The 19,802-nt window shown below is 42.0% G+C and overlaps 1 protein-coding gene across 1 annotated transcript; it reads right to left on the bottom strand.

Annotated features, from left to right (window-relative positions):
* Positions 1-40: 40 nt before the first annotated feature.
* On the bottom strand, positions 41-16,352 carry cdh15 (cadherin 15, type 1, M-cadherin (myotubule)). Its single transcript, XM_030726128.1, has 14 exons — positions 16,160-16,352; positions 8,122-8,289; positions 6,638-6,793; positions 5,881-6,025; positions 5,394-5,575; positions 5,189-5,317; positions 4,897-5,079; positions 4,069-4,313; positions 3,834-3,970; positions 3,485-3,715; positions 3,140-3,379; positions 2,641-2,789; positions 2,284-2,478; positions 41-765 (listed from the first exon to the last, which is right to left on the bottom strand). The coding sequence occupies exons 1-14, from the start codon at positions 16,208-16,210 to the stop codon at positions 565-567; spliced, it is 2,412 nt and encodes an 803-aa protein (XP_030581988.1). The 5' UTR covers positions 16,211-16,352; the 3' UTR covers positions 41-564.
* Between the last annotated feature and the right edge of the window lie 3,450 nt (positions 16,353-19,802).

Genomic DNA, 19,802 nt, shown 5'->3' with positions numbered 1-19,802 from the left:
TACAGGTCTTCACTGCTAAATATAATGAATGTCAGATTATTTTGTGTTGAAATGGCTTCCAAAACGATTAACAGATGCTGGAATGAAGGCTGTGTCATCAAAAAAAGACAAATTAACATAGAAGAAAATGAATCTTATAAAATAATTATACAAAAAAACCCAACATATTTTAGATCTCAGGCCTGTATGCATCATTCCTGAGCCATCCAAGGATGAGAGTAAACACCAGACATGGACACACATTTCAACACACTTTCTGCCCTGCAGCACGCACACCTTTGCTCATGGCTGATCGTGTCAACACACAATTTTCTCACTGTCTCACTTTCCTTTTCCTGAGCTAACCACAAAAATTAGTGATGAGCCCTTTTGTCAGCATGTTCAATAAAACCTAAGGCCCATGCTTTTGCGCCATTCATTTTACCTGGGCACGCTTTAAATTTTGTTCTGGACTAAATGTATCCAGACCAAAACAAAAAACAAAAACCCTCCAGAGCCATAATCTGTGTCCCTAACTGCCAGTGAATCACAAAGGTCTTCTTTCTGTGCACCCGTCCTTCCACCCTAATGCGAGTCGTACATGCTGGCCAGTTTCTGAAAGCGTGGTCCCCAGTCACTGAGGTAGTCGTAGTCCTGATCTCCATCGGAGCTCCCTGAAGCAATAGAGCTGAGGCTTCCTGCCAGTGAGCCGTCTCCCTCATAGTCATAGATAAGGGCAGTGTCATATGGAGGCACATTAGGATCGTGGTCAGCAGCATCCAGACCCTGAGGGAAGAAAAATAATGTTTATTAGTTGAGGGTAAAGCAAATGCTATAGGAATGTTATTTAAACCCCTGTATGCTACCACTTAATGGTAAGAAATCTTTGAACAGTCTTGTAGGAATGGGCTCTACAACAACCCAACAAGTACCAACATAAAATTTATTGTACATAAAAATAAATGTAGTAGAAACAAATAAGAGTAATGAAAAATGGATTAGCTCATTTCACCGGAGCAGTTTTGCGAGGCCAAGTTGTCCACACACAAGACCCCAACCCTACCCAACCCTAACCCTAATGCGACAACTGCTACAGGCAAGCAAGAAATCAGCATGCTGACCGCCAGAATAAATGCTGCAAGAATTGTAAAATATATGAAAATGCTACACTGCTGCATTTTAAATGGCTCCTAGTATATTTTAAATTTAACCTCAATTATCAGACTCCTCCAGGGCAGCAGGAGCTGCACAATACTGTCACATCATTAAACTGAAAAATATTTTCTACCTGGGATGTTGTATCTTCAGCTGAGCTTTTTAACCTGCTGTTCAAAGCGCTGATAAAATGGTGCCTGTAGAGTGAAAATTGTGGCTTCATCTGCAGGTTGGAAAGCTTTTCAAGAGTTTTTGTTCTTCTGTTTAGGTCTTGAAATGGTAGGTAGAGTAGATCTTATTTAATAAAATTATTTTCTCCGTTATAATTAGAGTACCATTTGGAAACTCCAGAATTTTGCTCTATTCGGGTGAGAATGTCTACTGATATTTTTGTTGTATTTGCTCAATCCAAGGTTGAACGAATCACTTAAAAAAAAAAATCTTGGAAAGTATTCAATATATGATGCTAAAATTTCAGAATTGCAATCATTATATCCAAACTTCGGAGCATAAATTTTTTTGCACAAATTGGAGCTGGTCAGGCAGAAAATGCTCTAAAAACTTGATGCTCTGGATTGCTCTTGCATACGGCATAGAAGAAGTTAACAAACAAAGAAGCACCTCTTTCTTACACTAGACCACCGTCTAGTGTACTGAAATTGTTTTTCCAGTAGTGTATAATCCATTATTGTAATATTAAATGTTATTAAGAACATTTCATTTTACATTGTGGGTTTTTAGGAAGAGCACTAGCCTTAAGATGAGAAGCAGGCTGCAAAGCTGGAGCACTTGAGACAATTTGTCAGTCGTTATGCAGTTTCCTCTGAAGCCGCAGTGGCTTTAACATTTTTTCCCCTCACACATACGGGAGCACCCTCAAAGATCATAAAGTAGATGGTTATGTTTAAAGTTCACCCTTCAGTATATGTGTCCTTCTATACTGTGGCCCACTTAAAATATGGGCATGCCTTTATGATTACACACAAAAAAGAAAAAATGCAAAATCTAGATTTAGTTCTGTGTTTGGTTGTCAGTAACTTTGAAATCTGATCTTTTATTTTATGTCAATTTCAATTTGGATAATGTTTTTTTTGCCTCAAGAACACATTTTTATTTTATCATGTTAAATAAATGGTAGGCGCTTCTCACTTCATTGATGTAGTCCTGGATGTCAGTAGGATCTGCAGGAGGCCTCCGCGGGTAGATGGGGGATGGCAGGTTATGCGGGGCGTCTTTTCTAAGGGGCTGCTTGCCTCGAGGAGGAATTCCAGACCCCGGGTAAAAGGACCTCGGTGTGGGGGGTGCATCATGAGGATTCCACAGCAGGTCAATATTAAAGGCATTCTGCAGGGTGAGAGGACGAAGCCACAGGTTGATTCTGCACACGACCATATTCAAACACACTCAAACCATCAGTTGCAATTAAACATTATCAACTTTCTATGAAATAAATAGTAAGACTGTCTTGTGTTACTACGCCAGTCTCCCAAACCAAGTGAGCCTTACCTCATCCTCCTCGCCTCCACCTTGCTCATCATAGTTGAAGACATTGTCACGTATGTCGTCTTCTGATTCCCCGACAAGCAGACCCGCTCCTTTCTTGATATGGTGGCTTCTCCCAAAGGCAGTCAGAGCCACAGCCAGGAAGAGAAGAACTGCAGGAATTAATTAATTAATGTTCATATGATTACATGGCCTCAGTTAGCAACAGTCTTCATTATCATTTTTTTTGTATGTTTGTCAGAGCAGATTCTTGGCTGAAACTCTGTTTTTTTTGGCATTGGCATTGTGTCTCCATTATACTCAAGACAGAATTGGAAGTCTTTGCTCTTATGTGTACAAATCATTTATTTCAAGCTTCAGCCTCTTCTAACAAACTTTTTCACAGAAGTAGCAACATGTTACAAGATGGATCATTTCCTCACGAAGGATCTAGTTTTACTTTTGCTACTATTTTTTTTTTTTTTTTTAAATAAAAATTTATTCAAAGGCCGATATCACTTACACAGCAGGAGTGCAATACTGGCCACAATGATAACGAGCGCAAAGAAGCTGATTCCCACGCTGGAGCCTAAGACAGCCCCCGCTTCAGATTTACAGTCTCTGAAGGAGTCACAGAGACACACAGTGACATTGACCTGAGCATCAGCACTCAGAGCTGGGCTGCCAGAGTCTGACACCAGCACTGTGACGGCATACTCTCCAACCTCCAGCTGTACAAGGGGCTGGAGCATAGCATGAGTATCTAAATAAAGAAAATTAAAAGAAAAAAAAAAGGAGAATGAGAGGAAATAAGAGTCACAAGCTGCTTAGTGAACCACCATTAATTCTGCTTCTTGTTGCTCTTTACCGTTGACTTGAGTAATGGTCCAGTTGACTGATAGCTCATCAAGTATTTCAAAGACAAAGGGTGCAGCCTGCGGTGGAAGGTCTTCATCCACGGCGCTCAGAACCAAACCAGAACTTGATCTGCTCGCGCCTCCGCATACAAAACCACTCAGGGGGGAAATCTGAGGGGGAAAGTCATTGGTCTCTCTCACTGTGATGGCCACTGTGGCAGTGGCTGAAACGCCACCAGCATCTACACAAGAGAACATAAATAAACAAAAATCAAATCAAAGGCAATTCACATTTTATAAATCAGAGATTTTTTTTGGGGGGGGGGGGGGGGGGGGGGGGACTAGAATAAGTAGACTGACCTGTAGCCTTCACAACAGCATTGTAGATGCTGTTTCTGACATGTGGAGATCTCATGGTAAAGGTCCCCTTTGCTGTAATGTCTCCTGTATCACTGTTGATGTCCAGCCACCTCTCAGGATCTCTGCTAATCTCATACCTGCAACACCGACAGCAGAGGAAATTATCCAGTTGTTCACATTTTTTAGAAAATAGGAAAACATTTTTTTTTTTTTTCATTTTGCTGCCACATCATACCTCAGATCAGAATTATCAGGGTCAAAGGCAATATTGCTTTTCAGTAGTGTGCCAGGAAGCACAGACTCAGGGACCTCAATCTGTATGGGGTCCTCTCTGAAACGTGGAGCTTCATTCTCATTCACAACGGTGACCATCACCGTGGCAGTGCTCAGCGACAGGCTGGAAGCCTTGTTGCTCAGGGGGTTAAGATTTCTCACAGTCAAAATCAGGGTGTGTTCGCTCTGCGCTTCATAATCCAGGGGCTGCAATACAGAGCAGCAGAGACATAAATCTAAAGTATGCATAAACAGAAACAACAAATTCAGTCATTTCATGCAGTTTGAAGCATGATTTATCATCTGCCAGGAAACACAGGAAAAGGCAACTAACTAAGTAACTATCTTTAAGAAATTTGATGGATGATCTGAGTACAATGTAGTTTGAATGTGGGCCACTAGATGGTGGTGTTGAGTTGTGTCTGATGGCCTCACTGGCCATGTACATTTAAAGGGTAATGTCACCCATTTTGAAAATTCATGCCACTCCTGTGTCAGAGCATGTTTTTCATTTTCAGCTTTAGGTTACTGCGATGTTACAACAAACGTGCATCTGATTTCTTTCAAACACTGAAGACTCTGGAGCTTAGAAAGATTTTCTTGTGCTATTTTCACCAACTCCAACTATGGCAATTAGTCTATAAATTGTTAATCATCATCCAAGTCCTTAATATTTACCTTTTTAATAGTTTCTAATGTTCATGGAAAGAACCACGTTAAGGTTTCCATTGTTTTTTGGAATGCTTTGGAAACTTTCCCTCCTCCCTCACACTCCTCGGCCCAGCTTTACCTTCACCACCGTGAGAACTCCCTGGTTGGTGACGGGATCTGTACGGACGGCAAAGTTTCCTCTGTGGTCGTTGAAAACGGAGTATTTGGCCTCCCAGTTTCTTGTGCCAGGATCATCCCTGTCTGTCACATTCACTCGACCGAGCTCATAGTCGTTCCTGTTCTCCACTGTGGTCATGCTGTACTACAAGCACCACACACAGAAAACAACACTGATCATCACAACAAACTGAACTGACAGGAAAAATCCTAATTACTGAATATTTTCGTCATGTGCCATTTCTGAGACTCACTGAGGCAGGGCTGAACTGCGGTGCATGGTTGTTGATATCAGACACATGTACAAAAGCCACACCTTCACTTGTTAGTCCCATCCCCCCCATATCAGCCACCTGTAGTTTTAACCTGAAGCCTTTCACCACCTATAGGACAGAAAACAGCACATTTTAGTGAAACAGAACTACGATGATAATCTGGCAAAGCCTGCTCCTTGTTTACCTCTCGGTCCAGGCCTACGTCTCTTGTGTAGATTGCACCTGTCTGGTTGTTGATGCCAAACATGGTCTTGGTAATGGCGTTGGCAGGAATGCTCTCCTGGCCAATGATGGAGTAGCTCAGAACGGTGTTTTCTGTCATTGGGTCATCTGCGTCTGTGGCTGACACCGTCATCACTGATGTGCCTGTCGGGAATGATTGAAAGGTGGGGTGAACTGAACTGATCTCGTAGAGGCCCTTGAAAGATCCATCAGTGTGGATCTTTCAAGATCTGATATGTGACACTTGTGCTGAAGGTGCAGAACTTCACTGAGAAAATGTCTAACTTTACAAAACACCGTGCCCTTAAATTAGACTATTGAGTCCCCCCCCAAGAAAAAAACAAAACAAAAAACAAGAAAAAAAAAAAAAAAACAGTTGCACGAAATTCAGTTTGTTTTAAAGAAAAACATCACTTGGTGTTGCACAGGTGTGTCACGTATGTCGGTACCTGGGACTGAGAACTCAGAGACAGCACCCACAAACTGGCTCTGAGTGAAGACAGGCCTGTTGTCATTCTGATCCAGCACTACTATCTCTATGGTGGTCGGATTCTCCAGTCGCTCTCCACTGGGGGACAGGGCAAAGGCTTTAAGCTACGCACACGCACACACACACACACACACACACACACACACACACACACACACACACACACACACACACACACACACACACACACAGATAAAAATGTATAAGAATAAAATAGCACTTCAATAGCACTGGGTCAAAAATTCAAATTAATAACTCAAAATTTCAAATTATTTTTTCAACTTTGACTTATTTTCTCAGATGTTTCAGGAAGAATCTTGAAATTCTGAGATATTAACCCAAAATTTTGACTTATGGATGGCAAACAATGTTTTTTTTTTCAGTGGTGGAAACAACAACAATCCAGTCAAGGTGACTTTGGGCATTTATTTCACCTGAACACAACATATACTGGCAGACAGAGAGGAGCAGGATGTTTGGGTCAGGGTTACATCCTGAGTCATGTGGTCTCAAATATTCAGAAGTCTTTCCCGAGATGCTCATAAAGGCCCTCAAAAACTGACCTCTGGCTTTGCTTTGCTTTTTCCTGTCTGCTTTAAAACAGAAACAGGCTTTGAAACCCACGGGAGCCCTTACAGAGCACATTATAGCTTGTGTAAGTAAGCACTTCTAGTGACTTGCGCTTTAAAACTTAACTCCAATAAATGCTGTCTTACCGTGAAGCTGCTGTATTTCTCTCTGTCCAGCGGCCGCTTGCTCCTAATCACCCCTGTCTTATCATCAATCTCAAACAGGTTCTTGGGCTCCTGGTCAACCCCTGGTCCCTCTAACTTGTAGATCACCTCACCAGTGAAGATTTTGTCAGATTTTATCTAGACAGAAAGATAACATTGATAATCATCATGAACAGCAGTTTGAATGGTTTCAACTTTGTTTTCATTTTCTGTCTGACTGCTCTGAGATGCTGGCCTCAGGTTTCAATCACTACTTTTGGGAATTTCACACAAAGAACAAATCCAATTACTCTGAACCCTCATACTGGCTTCAGATAAACATTTAAAGGCAGCGCTCAGAACAAGGACTGTGCATTGTTCCCCATCACAATGAAAACAAATTAGGAAAGTATTGTTTACTTAAGAATATAAAGAAAAGGAAAAACCTGCCTTGTTGTACCTACAGGCCCCAAATTATTTTAGACAAAGTTGTAGAATTGTGAACCTTCAACCAGGGTTCCCAGGTCTGTGGAAGAACAATAGAAAAAGTCCAATACTAAAGCCTGGGACTGTGGTTTGGATGTTAGGTGGCATGGAGCATTCCACCACTGTGTGTGTATATGTGTGTGTGTGTTAGATTGTAAATAAAATATGAACAATGAAGTCATAGCTTCAGCCTACATTGTTCTAATGTCCAGCAGAGGGCAGCACTCCGGGGTTCAAAAAGAAATCTGAATGTATAGAAATTTATAGGAAAATTACTTTTCTGCTTGTTGGTGTTGTGATGTCAGTAAACACTTAGTGAGTATATTCTTTCATTTATAGTTTCAAGTTTTACTGAATACACCACAATGTTCATTTTGGAAATTATGACATCATTTAGAGCTAAATGAAGCATGGTATCATTAGGGTGGGACTAATAGATGTTTGTTTAATAGCCTATGAGTGTGCAGTGTCCCTCAGAAGATCTGTGTTCATTCATCTGCCTGCTTTCTTGGGTGTCTGGGCCTCTAGTCTTGTACTTTACATCACTTCCGCTTTTCCCACGCTGTCAAATTTAATTCTGTCATCATCATCACTCTGGCCCAATCATTTTCTTGGCCAGCCTTCTGTGAGCCAATCAGAAGAGCAGAGAGCTTTAAATCTCACTGCTCTTCTGCCTTTCAGACTCTCATTTGTGCGACTCACGTCCTCCCCATCTGTACTTCACACCAGCCAGACAGAGATTCTTGTCCAAGTCTCCACCTGCTTCACTTCTGCCACTACCAGCATCTGGACTCTGGAGGGGTGGTCCTGTCCTACTTCCTACCATTGTTGGACTTGATGTGTGACTTAATTGGAGTCTAATCGCCATATAGTTTATTACTTAAATGCTGTATTTCAATAAATCATGTTCACTTCTTTCAAATGATCTCTCCTTATGGAACTGGACTTCACCAACCAATGTGTTATATCACAGTGACTACAATCTGGAATTGGACATTTACCTGGACAAGGGCTTCAGGAATCTGCTTGCTATTCTCTGACACTCTGATTGGAGGGATGATCCAGTCCCTCTTTACTCTGATCAGCCCCTTGTCTTGATTTCTCCATGGGTGAAAGACCTGAGGGTGAAACTCTTCCTCACTGTGTTGAGGTTCTGCAGAGTTCCACACCTGAAGGGGGAAAAAAATACAGCATGAAACTCACTTTAAATTGAAGGTAGACATTAACACACATGCTGCTTTCCACTATTGAGGCATAATGGAGTTATAATGTGCAGCAGTAAGTGAGATTACATGGAAGTCACCTTCATGGAATACACACATTATATCATTACATTTGCAGCTGTTTAAAACTATGTTGAGAGTCTTCCTCAGTGCTCTAATGCTCCCTGTGGCCTGATGGAATGGCTATGTGCTGCAGTGCCGAGGCTGTCTGTAATGTGGAGTCTGCAGGATTGTCCGGGGCTGAAGGAAGCAGGGCAGCAGCTTCAGGTTTCACCCACTAATATGTCAGCGTCCTTTGATCTGGGTGCAAATTCATCTCACGACGAGGAAACAAAAACACTCCTGCTCATTTCACTGGCTTTCCTTTAGCACATCGCTGGCTTGACCGCGTATGCACAAAAACACACACACACACACACACACACACACATCGCATGCGAGCAGCCCACTCACACAACAGCTGTTGACTATGGATTTAGATTCTGTGCTTTCCCACCCGCATTCCCGCTCACACTCACAAATTCCCCTTTATGCTCAGCTCTGCACCTGACTGGGAGTTTGGGGTCACCTTACCGATCGCTGTAGGAATTCTACAACACACTCATATACATGATCCCCCCCTCTCAACACACACACACACACACACACACACACACACACACACACACACACACACACACACACACACACACACACACACACACATACACAAGCACACAAAGACTGACATACATGCACATGCATAGACAAAACACCCACCCCCGCATAAGCTTATATACACATTTCCGTAAGTTGCTTCCTGCTTCTCTCTGGGATTTCGATGTTCTCAGCATTACTCCTCATATGTTTAACAGCTCAGAGGTATGATCCACACAACCACAAATAAATGCAGATTTATCAGCTTTACATCAGCTTTATATTTCTCTTTGCGTTTTCTCACATGCAATATATAACTAACTATTAATGATTAACCTGTTTAATTAAAGTTTTATAGGGGATGCGTATAAATAAGCTAAGTAATAGGTAAAAAAAATTGTGAATATTTTTTAAATAGGCTGTGAGTCCATCCTGTCTCTAGGCTGAGTGATCTGCTATGCTGATCCTCTGGCACGCTGTTGGACAGTGAATGGAGGAATGGCTGGCATCTGCAGGCCGAGTCAGAGGGCAGGCTAATCTTAGCCTGTTATATTCCCGACTCCTTGATACCCATTTAACTTTTTGTAGCCATCAACATCTACACGCTCAGAGATGTTTACACTCAGATTCCAGCAGTGCATGTCACCCACACCGAATCCCTCTCATAGTTATCTTCTTTCACACAAGACTTCCGATATATGAACTCACAAACTTCCACAGGCATAGCACACATACTGCACTGCTGGTTGATCTCAAAAATCAACAACAGCTGCATCACAGTAATTTATTTTTTTTTTCCAAATACAGTACTTTCTAATTTTGTCTGAATTGGTCACATTTGGGAGTGCACACAGAGGAAGTCGCAGACCAGTCAGTGTCATTGCAAATTCATGTACCCCCAAAACACTCTGCACAAGTCATCTACAGTATACTTTATTAATCAGACTAAAAACAGCTCCATAATTTGTTGGACAAAGACATGATTTCTGTAGCTTTGCCTCTGTCAGGAACCTGCTTCCTATTCTCTGACACTCCACTGTGGCAGTCTGTACACAAACCCAGTGTGTTTGAACTCAAACGAGCAATATGTGATTAAATTGCAGATTTTCAGCTTTCATTTAAGGGGTTTTATTTATTTATTTTTTGCATTAATTGTGTAGGAATTACGACCATTTTAATAACCAGTGCATTTTACTTTCAGAGGCTCAAAATGAACTGGACAACTGAGTGAAAAGAGGTTTCATAGCTAGGTGAGACTTATTCCCTCCTTATTTCATGACAAATAAAGCAGATCTGAAGTCCACCCAAAGTACTGAATTTGCATTTTATATGTTTTTACAGTAATCTAAAATATGAGGTCCAAAGAGATGTCAGTGCAAGTGAAGGAGGCCACGATTAGGCATTACAAACAAACAAACAAAAAAACCCTATCAGAAAGACAGCAAAAACTTTATGAGGGGTTCATTCTTAAAAAGAGTGAATTCACTGACGAACTCAGCATCACCTGAAAGACTACAGAAGACAACTAAAGTGCATGAGGGCAAAATTATTTCCATGGTTAAGAAAACATGTTCCCAATATCTAACCAAGCCATCCACACTCTCGGCATATCATTGTCAGGCTCTATAATCAAGAGACGTCTTCATGATAGCGACAACAAGAGGCTCCAGGTTTTCCAGAATAGGAACCACTGAAAGACAATTAAACTCACGAGATGACAAACCAACATTGTGGCCCTTTGTCCACACTCAATGATACAGTGTGGAGAAAGGGCCCACTGCTTCAGTCTGAACTTAAGATGAGGCTGTGTTTTGGACAGTGGCTCCATCTGCACTGTTAAAATGCTTTTACCAGACCAAAATGGGGTAACACCAAAGTGTCGTGTTACCAATTAGTCCGGCGAGTGCCTCTCCTGACAGGCTGAGCGACGACACCACACACAGATGAACTGTTTTTAGAGGCTTTTCCCAGATACTTTTACAGCCTGGCCTTTCACCTCGGACCCTCACAGGAGCACAGCCGGCCCGTTTGGGGATGATATGCCCCCGCAGCAAGAAATGTTAAGCACTCAAAGGAGCCTTTAACAGGTTTGAGATGGTTTGACTCTACCTCACTGATGCTGGCTCCAGAGAACAAAAGCATGCTGTCACATTGTGAATAGTATTGAAATACTGTGAAGGTGGATATGTGTTAGGTTACATGTGATGAGTTGCGCTGGCAAAAAAAAAAAAAAAAGCATTAGGTTTTCTGATATGCATAACATTTTTTAAGCAATGTAATAAAGTTGCTTATAGTTTGATGAGTAGACACATATCAGTTCCATCCCAAAACAATGTCAAGCATGCATACCAGCAGTTCATTATGAGGTGATAACTCTAAAATTAGTCAAAGTTTTGCTGCAAATGCCTTAAATCTGAAACATTCCTTCACAGAGCCATCTGAGCTGTCCACCTTCCAAATACTGTTTCTGGCACAAATGCATTATTTGTTGGACATGAGCCGCTGCAGTATACTTTCCAGGCAGGCCTATTACAATAAAACAATGCAAATGTATGCCACATGTTACAAAACATTATTGTTACGCCATACTTGGGTTTTTGTCTAAAGCCTGAAAATGCCATATAGTATTTTATAACATTTCATTTTAATGACAGAAGCCTCGTCCCTGACGGTCCACTGTAGCTGTAGAGAAGTTTGTATCTCTGTTTATCCATGTACTAAATCTCCATCGACCTGAGTATCTTCTTTCCACGTGTGTTTGTGGAACAGTCGTGTAAATAACAAGAAGAAGCCAAGCCTGCCGCATGACAGGCAGTCCCTACAGCCACAAGGCTAGAGGTCACACAGGTGGCCCTCTGGTCACTTCTGTTACTGGTCCTCAAACACAGACATTTGACCGCTTAGCCACCAGCAATACTGCTCCCACAGCTCCACTCTTTGCTAAGTCATGACTGCCTGGCATGGGGATGGACACCCTATTTATGGCGCTACATGCCCCCCCCCCCCCCCCCCCCCCCCCCCCCCACACTGAGCAGATGTCTGAGCTTTAGGAATGCAAAGTAACGCTGTAAAAATTCAGCTAAAAGTAGATTCATTAGGAGCATAAGTAAGCGTAGCGATTACTAAAAAATATAAAACAATATAATGTGTAAAGTGGTAGATTTAATTCAAGATAACCAGTATGATATCTTTATTTAAGATGGCATGAGTCCTTTGTCCCTCATTCTTGGAGTTAAGAAAAGGCATCACACACATTCTGTTAACTGGAATATGATACAGCAAAATCAGCCTGCTCAACCTCCCGACCTCTTAGACTCACAGGTGGTGGCGGCATCATTGCAAACTCATACATGATTAAAGCCTACTTTGTGGAAATTTGTGAATGAGGCATGTTGTATGAAGAACTTTGAGTGCTCAAAGTACAATAGAAAAGTCCAGTCCATTTACCATCCAAAAAGATGCAAGATATTAATTTCTGGCTAGAATTATTCACATTATAACAGCCACAAAATTTAGAAACATCAGGTTTTTTTTTTCCTAAAAAGGGAAACTTTAAGGAAAGAATTTATGAGGGTATTTAGCAAACTACTCAAGAGTAAAGTTGAATAGTTAAGTAATGCTTTAACTGTATGTGGATGTCCTTTGAAAGCCTCTCTCTTTGTTAATTTACTGTTTCACTCGGGATAAAGCTGTCCTAGATGGAAACCCATCACAGCACTGCTGCTGGGTTATTCTTGTGGGCGTGTGAGTATATGTACGACCTCTAACTCACCGTCACCACGTGGCTTTCCACATCTCAGTCTGTAAAAAATTACGAGGCAACACAAATGGAAGGAAACTGACTTCACTGTTCAGCTGACTCTTTTTTTTTTTTTTTCTTAATGAAATGAAAGTTGCATCTTGCACCTTTTTGCTCTTCCTGAAACTCTAGTCAGCACAAAACAGCCTGCAGGTATCCACACCCAGCAGGACCTGTGACTCAGACCCTAAATCCTCTGACTGATTGTTTCCGATGAGTGAGACCTCAGCGCCAGCTGGCCGCCTCTCCACACTCTTGATTTGTACCCGATTTCATGGTCCAGATGCGACGCACTCCTCTTTCCACAAGGGGGGATTACAGAGCGGGACAAATGGCATCACATATGCATCTGGGAACAGCTGTGGCTGTTGCCCTCTCCTCGCCACAGCGTACCCATAACAGGCCCCAACAGTTGAGTTCAAACAGCTTACTGAAAAATTAAAACACAACCGAAAGCTATCAGGTGACACTGGTGAAAGCCTTTGGAGCCGACTGACAGCCGCTGATGGTTCAATTAATTTTACTCTGATTATTTATTCAGTAGAACTCATGACAAATGTCTTTGACTTATGAAGCATACACAGAACAGAAACAATGTCCAAAATGTTTGCACATTTGTTCAGCGTGTCCACCTGCAACCTTTTAGGATCACCGGCTGTGGTTACTCTGCACAGATTTCCTTTTAATTCTGATTGAAGATGTGGGGTAAGCTGTTTCATGGCATGCGTGTTAATTCGGTCTGTTGTTTACATGTGGTGACTCGCCAAAATAGAGCAGTGTGACATGTGCAAAAATAGCAAATACGATATGCATTTGTCTTCCTTCCATCCTTTTATTTCATGCCGTTGACTCACGTTTGACACGCTCGCTGAAGATGGATGTCTGTCCAGTGCAACAGTTGCTGTAAGATTTGTATTAAAAGATTTTAAAAACAAGCTGTACAGTTACACTTTTACATTTTTACAGGTTTTATGTAAAGATGGCGGGCAAACTCAGTAATCAGTTTGATTTGTTTACGTACTTTTCTTCTAATTGGTGTATGAAAAGGTTTACTCCACACACGAAATTTCAATCAGTTTCGTCCTGTTTGTTCTGGTTCAAGCGTTCATTTGGCGCGTTTTTATTCTGTTTGGACTTTTTAACCCATCTCAATCAGAACTCAGCCATTACTGCAGTACAGCAGAAGAATACACTTAGAGTTTGGCATCTAGGCTCCAAGCTCATCATTCCCCCACAAACATGATACAAGGAGAAATTAGGGATTGATGAGGAGACAATTCCCTAAAGCCTGAAGGTGGATGCTGGTGGATGTTGTGGTGTAGAGATCTACACAGCAAATGGCAGCGGGAGAGGAAATCTGTATCTGCAATCTGCTCAAACTCGAGTGGTGTGTGTGGTATGTGACATGAGGAGAGTGCAACATACATGAAGGTGTGTGTGACACAGTGCAGGCTTTGCTCCATTGTTACGAATGTATAGTTTTTGGGATGCATGGCAAATTCTAACACACACACACACACACACACACACACACACACACACACACACACACACACACACACCACACACACACACACACACACACACACACACACAATCTCTGATGAATGCACCGGTGGCAACTTGGGGCTCAGGGATCAAATTGCCAGCCTTCTGATTGGTAGATGACCCCCTCTACCACCTCAGACACAGGTTGTAGGAATTTTAATGATGTAGAATTACTCCAGAGGAAAAAAAAAAATCACACTTTTGTGCTAAAAAAAAACGTACTCTGAAACATTTACAGCTTCTTCCCTGAACAGCAGCCCAAGCCAGTATAGATTCACAGTTGGAGGCTCAAAATTACACATTGTTCTACAACACCTACAGAGGCTTCTTCAGAACTACAATGCCTTTTCCACAACATAACCACCTTTCATGCCTATGGGGATCAGTATGTGGAGGTCAAAAGACAGTTTTCAGAGGAGCCAAAAATGACTACACTGTAAACAAAGTAAAAGAGACACTTTTCTTTTTGTTTTTTTTTTGGTTATTACCACCACTCTGGGACTTGTAAAACTGCTGGCGTTTGAAGGAACAATGTATTCCCCTCAACACACACAGCTTAAGCAGCTGCCTGATATCAGACCTGAGCACCGGGATCCTGAACCGCAAAGGTCGCTTCAGTCATTTGCAGGATTATTTATTTATGTGTATATGGAAGGCTATAAATAAAATGGTTACTGATGTCCTGTGACAAAGTGGTTTGTCCTGCAGCCAGTGTCAGCGAGCTATCACTCGCATGTCCAAAAGGGACAATGTATATTTTCTGATTATCAATCAGCTATGGAATACCCAAATGATTTTCAGTGTAAAAGTTGCAGTGTGTTTAATAGAAAAAAGTGTTTAATAAATAGCAGATCAGAGAAACTAGCTGAGAATATGTGAACCGTTCATTTTAAGAGCTTTATAGCATCTGCCACATTTATAGTGGATTATAAAACATCATGTCAAGACTTCCCTCACGAAACCTGGGCTGCATTACTACTCCAAACAGAGAGGAAGACTGATGGTGGTTGGAAGGGCTGTGGGTAATAAGTCAGTTTACATTGTCCTCCATTATAGATTTCATAATGGTGTCTGCTGACGGGGGCTACTAATGATGCCCTGAGCCCTCTGTACACATCTGGAGTCTCCTGTTCCTCAAAACACTTCATCATCCTTCTCAGGCGCAGATGTAATGTTTATATCAGCCCTGATCTCTGATTGCAGAGTTGGTGAATAGTGCATCCACTGATGAAAATGAGTTAACGTTTGGCTGAGGACATCGTTCAGGTAAAAGCGTAAACTGTATATTTAAAGAGCAAAGCAGCTAAAGGTCGTCTTCTAAACAAGAGCAGGAGAAGGAAGCAGAGAGTCTCTTGGAAGTCGGCCGAGTGTAGATCTGTATGGATTCACACTGCGCGACTCAGACCTTTTACAGCAGCCAGCCTAGTGCATATGTTCAGTTACATTTTGATTTTTTTTTTTATAGCATGCAGAAAGCGGAGCGGATATTCTTCCTCCAGTAGCGCAGGCACCTGTGCACTGAGTTCAATGTAATCTTCAGTTCTCAGCATCTGCTACAAAACTGCCATTAATCAGTGCAACCAGTTTGGACATTTTTAAAATTGGCTGCCTTTTTATCCAATGAATCACACACACACACACACACACACACACACACACACACACACACACACACACACACACACACACACACACACACACACACACACACACACACACACACACACACACACACAAAATGAGAAACACTAATGTGCTCTGAAGGTCAAACAAATCATAACATTTTGTTCTTCTCAGTCAACAGGTGCTATGAAGACACAATTTTTTTCTTACCTGACAAACCAACGTAGCCAGCACACACACCATCAACATCCGAAATGCCATCCTCAAGTCCTACACTCAGAAACTCAGTATGGACAGATCTCTGATCACTGAAAAATCTGAAGATCTGCACAAAGAACCGGGCTGCTGAGCGGCTCCACTGAGCTAAAAGGCCTAAACTCTCAGTCCCCCTCTTTCCTTCTCTCCAACCTCTCGCAGTCTGTCTCTCTCGCCCTTTCCGCTCCCAGCATCTGTCTCTCACAGCTCCACCCTGTCCATAGCTGGGGTATGTCTCACAGTTATGGAGTTAGAATTTCAGAAGCAGGCCTCCCATGTATCCCAGCACATGTGCTGTCACTCACAAGTCCAATGAGAGAGAGAGGGGGAGACAGAGAGAGAGAGAGACGAGAGAGCGAGAGAGACGATGAGAGAGCCAGGGCAGCTGTTGGTGGTGTAGACAGACATTGTGTCTTCACCAGTGAATGAGTTTTAAACACTTTTTTCCCCTTCAAAGACACAAAACAAAAGAAGAAAAAAACAGAAAACAAGAAAAAAGTAGGACAGTACAGGGTGTAATGCAATTAAAAAAAAAAATTCTGTTGATTCTCTTTAAGTGAATTTGTCCTCTGGAAGTGTTTTTATTTGGAAAGTGATTAGAGCTCGGAAAATAGTGAGCCTATAGGAGAGAGAAGGTTTAACCATTTTTAGTTATTCAGTCTAATGTGACTGCTGATGATCTACACTTTAATCCTACAAGGGGTAGGTCAAAAGATGATTTTAGTGGAGAATTTCTTCAGAACGTAAAAACTAATGTGTTCACAGAGATAGCGTCTGGAGCATCTGATGGAAGCTGTGGAGCTATAACCGCACCAGCACTGTATGCAATTCCAGCCGGATCTATTTCTCACCTTAATGAGCTCATAAGGACATATTTCACAGATGGTGATGCTCAGGCTCCCCACTCCCCAACAGCTCAGACTCAAATATTGCTTCAACACCACTACTGTCCCGCTTACAAATGCATCAAAAAATTTAAAAGGAATAGTTTTGGAAACTTAGATGCAAAAAAATGCCACCACATCAGTGTATTCCTCTCCAATCTGATTGTTACAAAACTAAAGTCAGCAGCTATTTAGCAATAGCATTGCACACTGATGTTAAAATAGTGAATCATATAGCCCAGCTCTGTGCATGTTCAGAGGAAACTTCTTCATCTTTCAGCTGCTCGCTTTTGCGGTTGCCACAGCGAATCTTCCACCTCCATCTCATCCTATCCCTAGCATCCTCCTCTGTCACACTGGCCCTCTGCATGTCCTCCTCTACGTCCATGACCCTCCTCTGTGGCCTTCCTCTTTTCCTCTTGCCTGGCAGATGCCCAATGTTATCCCCTATGGATGGGGGGGGGGGAATCGATACAGAGTAGTGTTGCAATAATTTGCAAGGTGTGAAAGGTATGAAAGGTATGGTATGAAAACAGGGATGCCAAATATTGATATTTGATTAAATAATTAAATAATATTAATTAGTAATAGTTAAAATACTCCAGGAATACTATGACTAAGAGGGCTCACCTTATGCACCACCATCCTGAGATAACGTTAGCCGAGCAATCTTACATACTTGAATTGGCTCAACCCAAAAACCATCCAACACTGGACACACTGAGCTTGACAAAGCTGCATCCTAATTCAGGCAGGTTTTATTGACAGTGTTGGTGTGTTTGACAATCTAATTTTGCAGCAAAATAAGTAAATGAAGTGAGATAATATTATCTCACTATCTCACTGGATAAAACAGACACTGACAAATTTTGACATTGAGGACATAATTTGCAGTTTAAAAAAAGGTAATAAACTGCAGCATATCTTACTGCAACACTCAGTACGTCACAAAATGTTTGCAACTGCAATAATAATATGTGTGATAATGCTGTATCATGGGGTCTCTGGTGATTCCCACCTCTATTACCAACTCGCCCTCCCATGAAACACGTCAAAAACCATCTCAACCTTGGACATGCACAGTGGACATGTCTGGCATCTCCAGTGTTTTTGTGGAAGCTCTTCAGCTGAAGAGATTTTGATAAATGTGGATAAAATGAAACACTCGTGCAGTTTGTCAGGCTTCAAAGTCGATGCTGGTGCTACACCATCATGTTTCTCATGTCAGGGAGCTAATAAAGCCAGCATCCTCATCAGTGTGACTGCACTTATTCATTGTTACAGTGAGACAGTATTACTCACTATCAAAATAACTCAACTCATACACTTGTTATGCAAAAAAATTTGACTACAACGGGACACTTTTAAAGACAATACTGGCACCGTACTTCATGGTAAACCCTTGATGACTTTACTGACTGCTGTGTAAACAGAGTGCAGTCTCCACTGACAGCACCACACGTCTCTTTCATTCTTCTTTAAGCCTCTTCTTCTTGTACAGATCAACCTTCATGTTGTGAGGCTGCATACATCATCCCCATCCAGCACGGTATGCGTCGCGCCCTCACATATTCAGCCTCATCCTATTTTAAAACGCTCTGTGTTTCTAAGCAGAAGACAAAAAACTATGAGTCTCTGTGGGCGATGTCATTTAAAGGGTGACTGAAAGGCTGCAAAGTGTGCTGCAGCCAACTGCGTTGGCTGTAAGAAGGGGTTATTGTTGTTCACATTAGAGGGGGGAGAGAAAATTGAGAGCAAGGAAAGTTAAGTTGACTTTGCTGTTTAAACGTTCCCCTAGCAGGGCAGACATGTTACGCGCATTATGAAATGGCTCGATGGGGGTAACCGAGTCAAGATTTCTTCATGCTATTCGCAGCACTCATCAGCACCCTCTCAGCAAGTCTGCTCGCAGGTCAAAGGTCTCCACGGACCTGTGGAAAGCAAACAATGACTACTCCTTCACCACAAAGGCTACTTCAAAACCAAAAGTGAAGACAAACTCAGAAATCAAACGTGAGTGAAGTTAAATGGCGGGTTATGAATGTGGAGCCACACTTGTGACAGAGATACTGCAGCTATGAAACTCTCGTGCTAGAAAGTAGAGCGGTGAAATGACCGAGCGAGTTGGCAGGCTGTGTGTGCTGAGTGGGCGTCTGCGTGCTTTCATGTGTCACTGTGTTCATGAATATGTGTGTGTGAGAGAGGGTTCTGCATAAAGGGGCGATTTTACAGCACCTGTCTCTGTCATTTCATCCAGAGGCAGTTGGAAGGAGCCACCCTGACGTTTCACTTCCTTCACCCCCCGCCCCCACACACACACACACACACACAAACACACACATATGCACACAGACACTTAGAACAGGTGCTTGTAAGACCTCATGCAGATACCTCATGTAATTCTGGAAGACAAATACTTGTCCATCAGATAGTATAGATCAGTGTTTTGTGTAAAAGGCGGTTTCTTATAAATGAGAACCAGTAGATTCAGTGACAGCTCACTGCTGCCCACTGTTGGCAGAAATAACTGCTCACATTGAAACACAAAGATCAGTAATGACAACAATAACACACGGTGAAAGATGTACCAATTTTACACAACATAATCCAGCCAATTATTATTTTACCTTAGATGGAAAGGCTTTGGAGAAATCACGAGTTACTTAATTTTCTGAGTTTAGGTGCTGAGCTGGCAAATTAAAGGTGTACGCTCT

The sequence above is a fragment of the Archocentrus centrarchus genome, chromosome 3 (assembly GCF_007364275.1).
Source record: "Archocentrus centrarchus isolate MPI-CPG fArcCen1 chromosome 3, fArcCen1, whole genome shotgun sequence".
Classification (NCBI taxonomy): Eukaryota; Metazoa; Chordata; class Actinopteri; order Cichliformes; family Cichlidae; genus Archocentrus; species Archocentrus centrarchus.
Note: the sequence above shows the minus strand (reverse complement) of the source record. Positions and strands in the feature narration are given on the sequence as shown.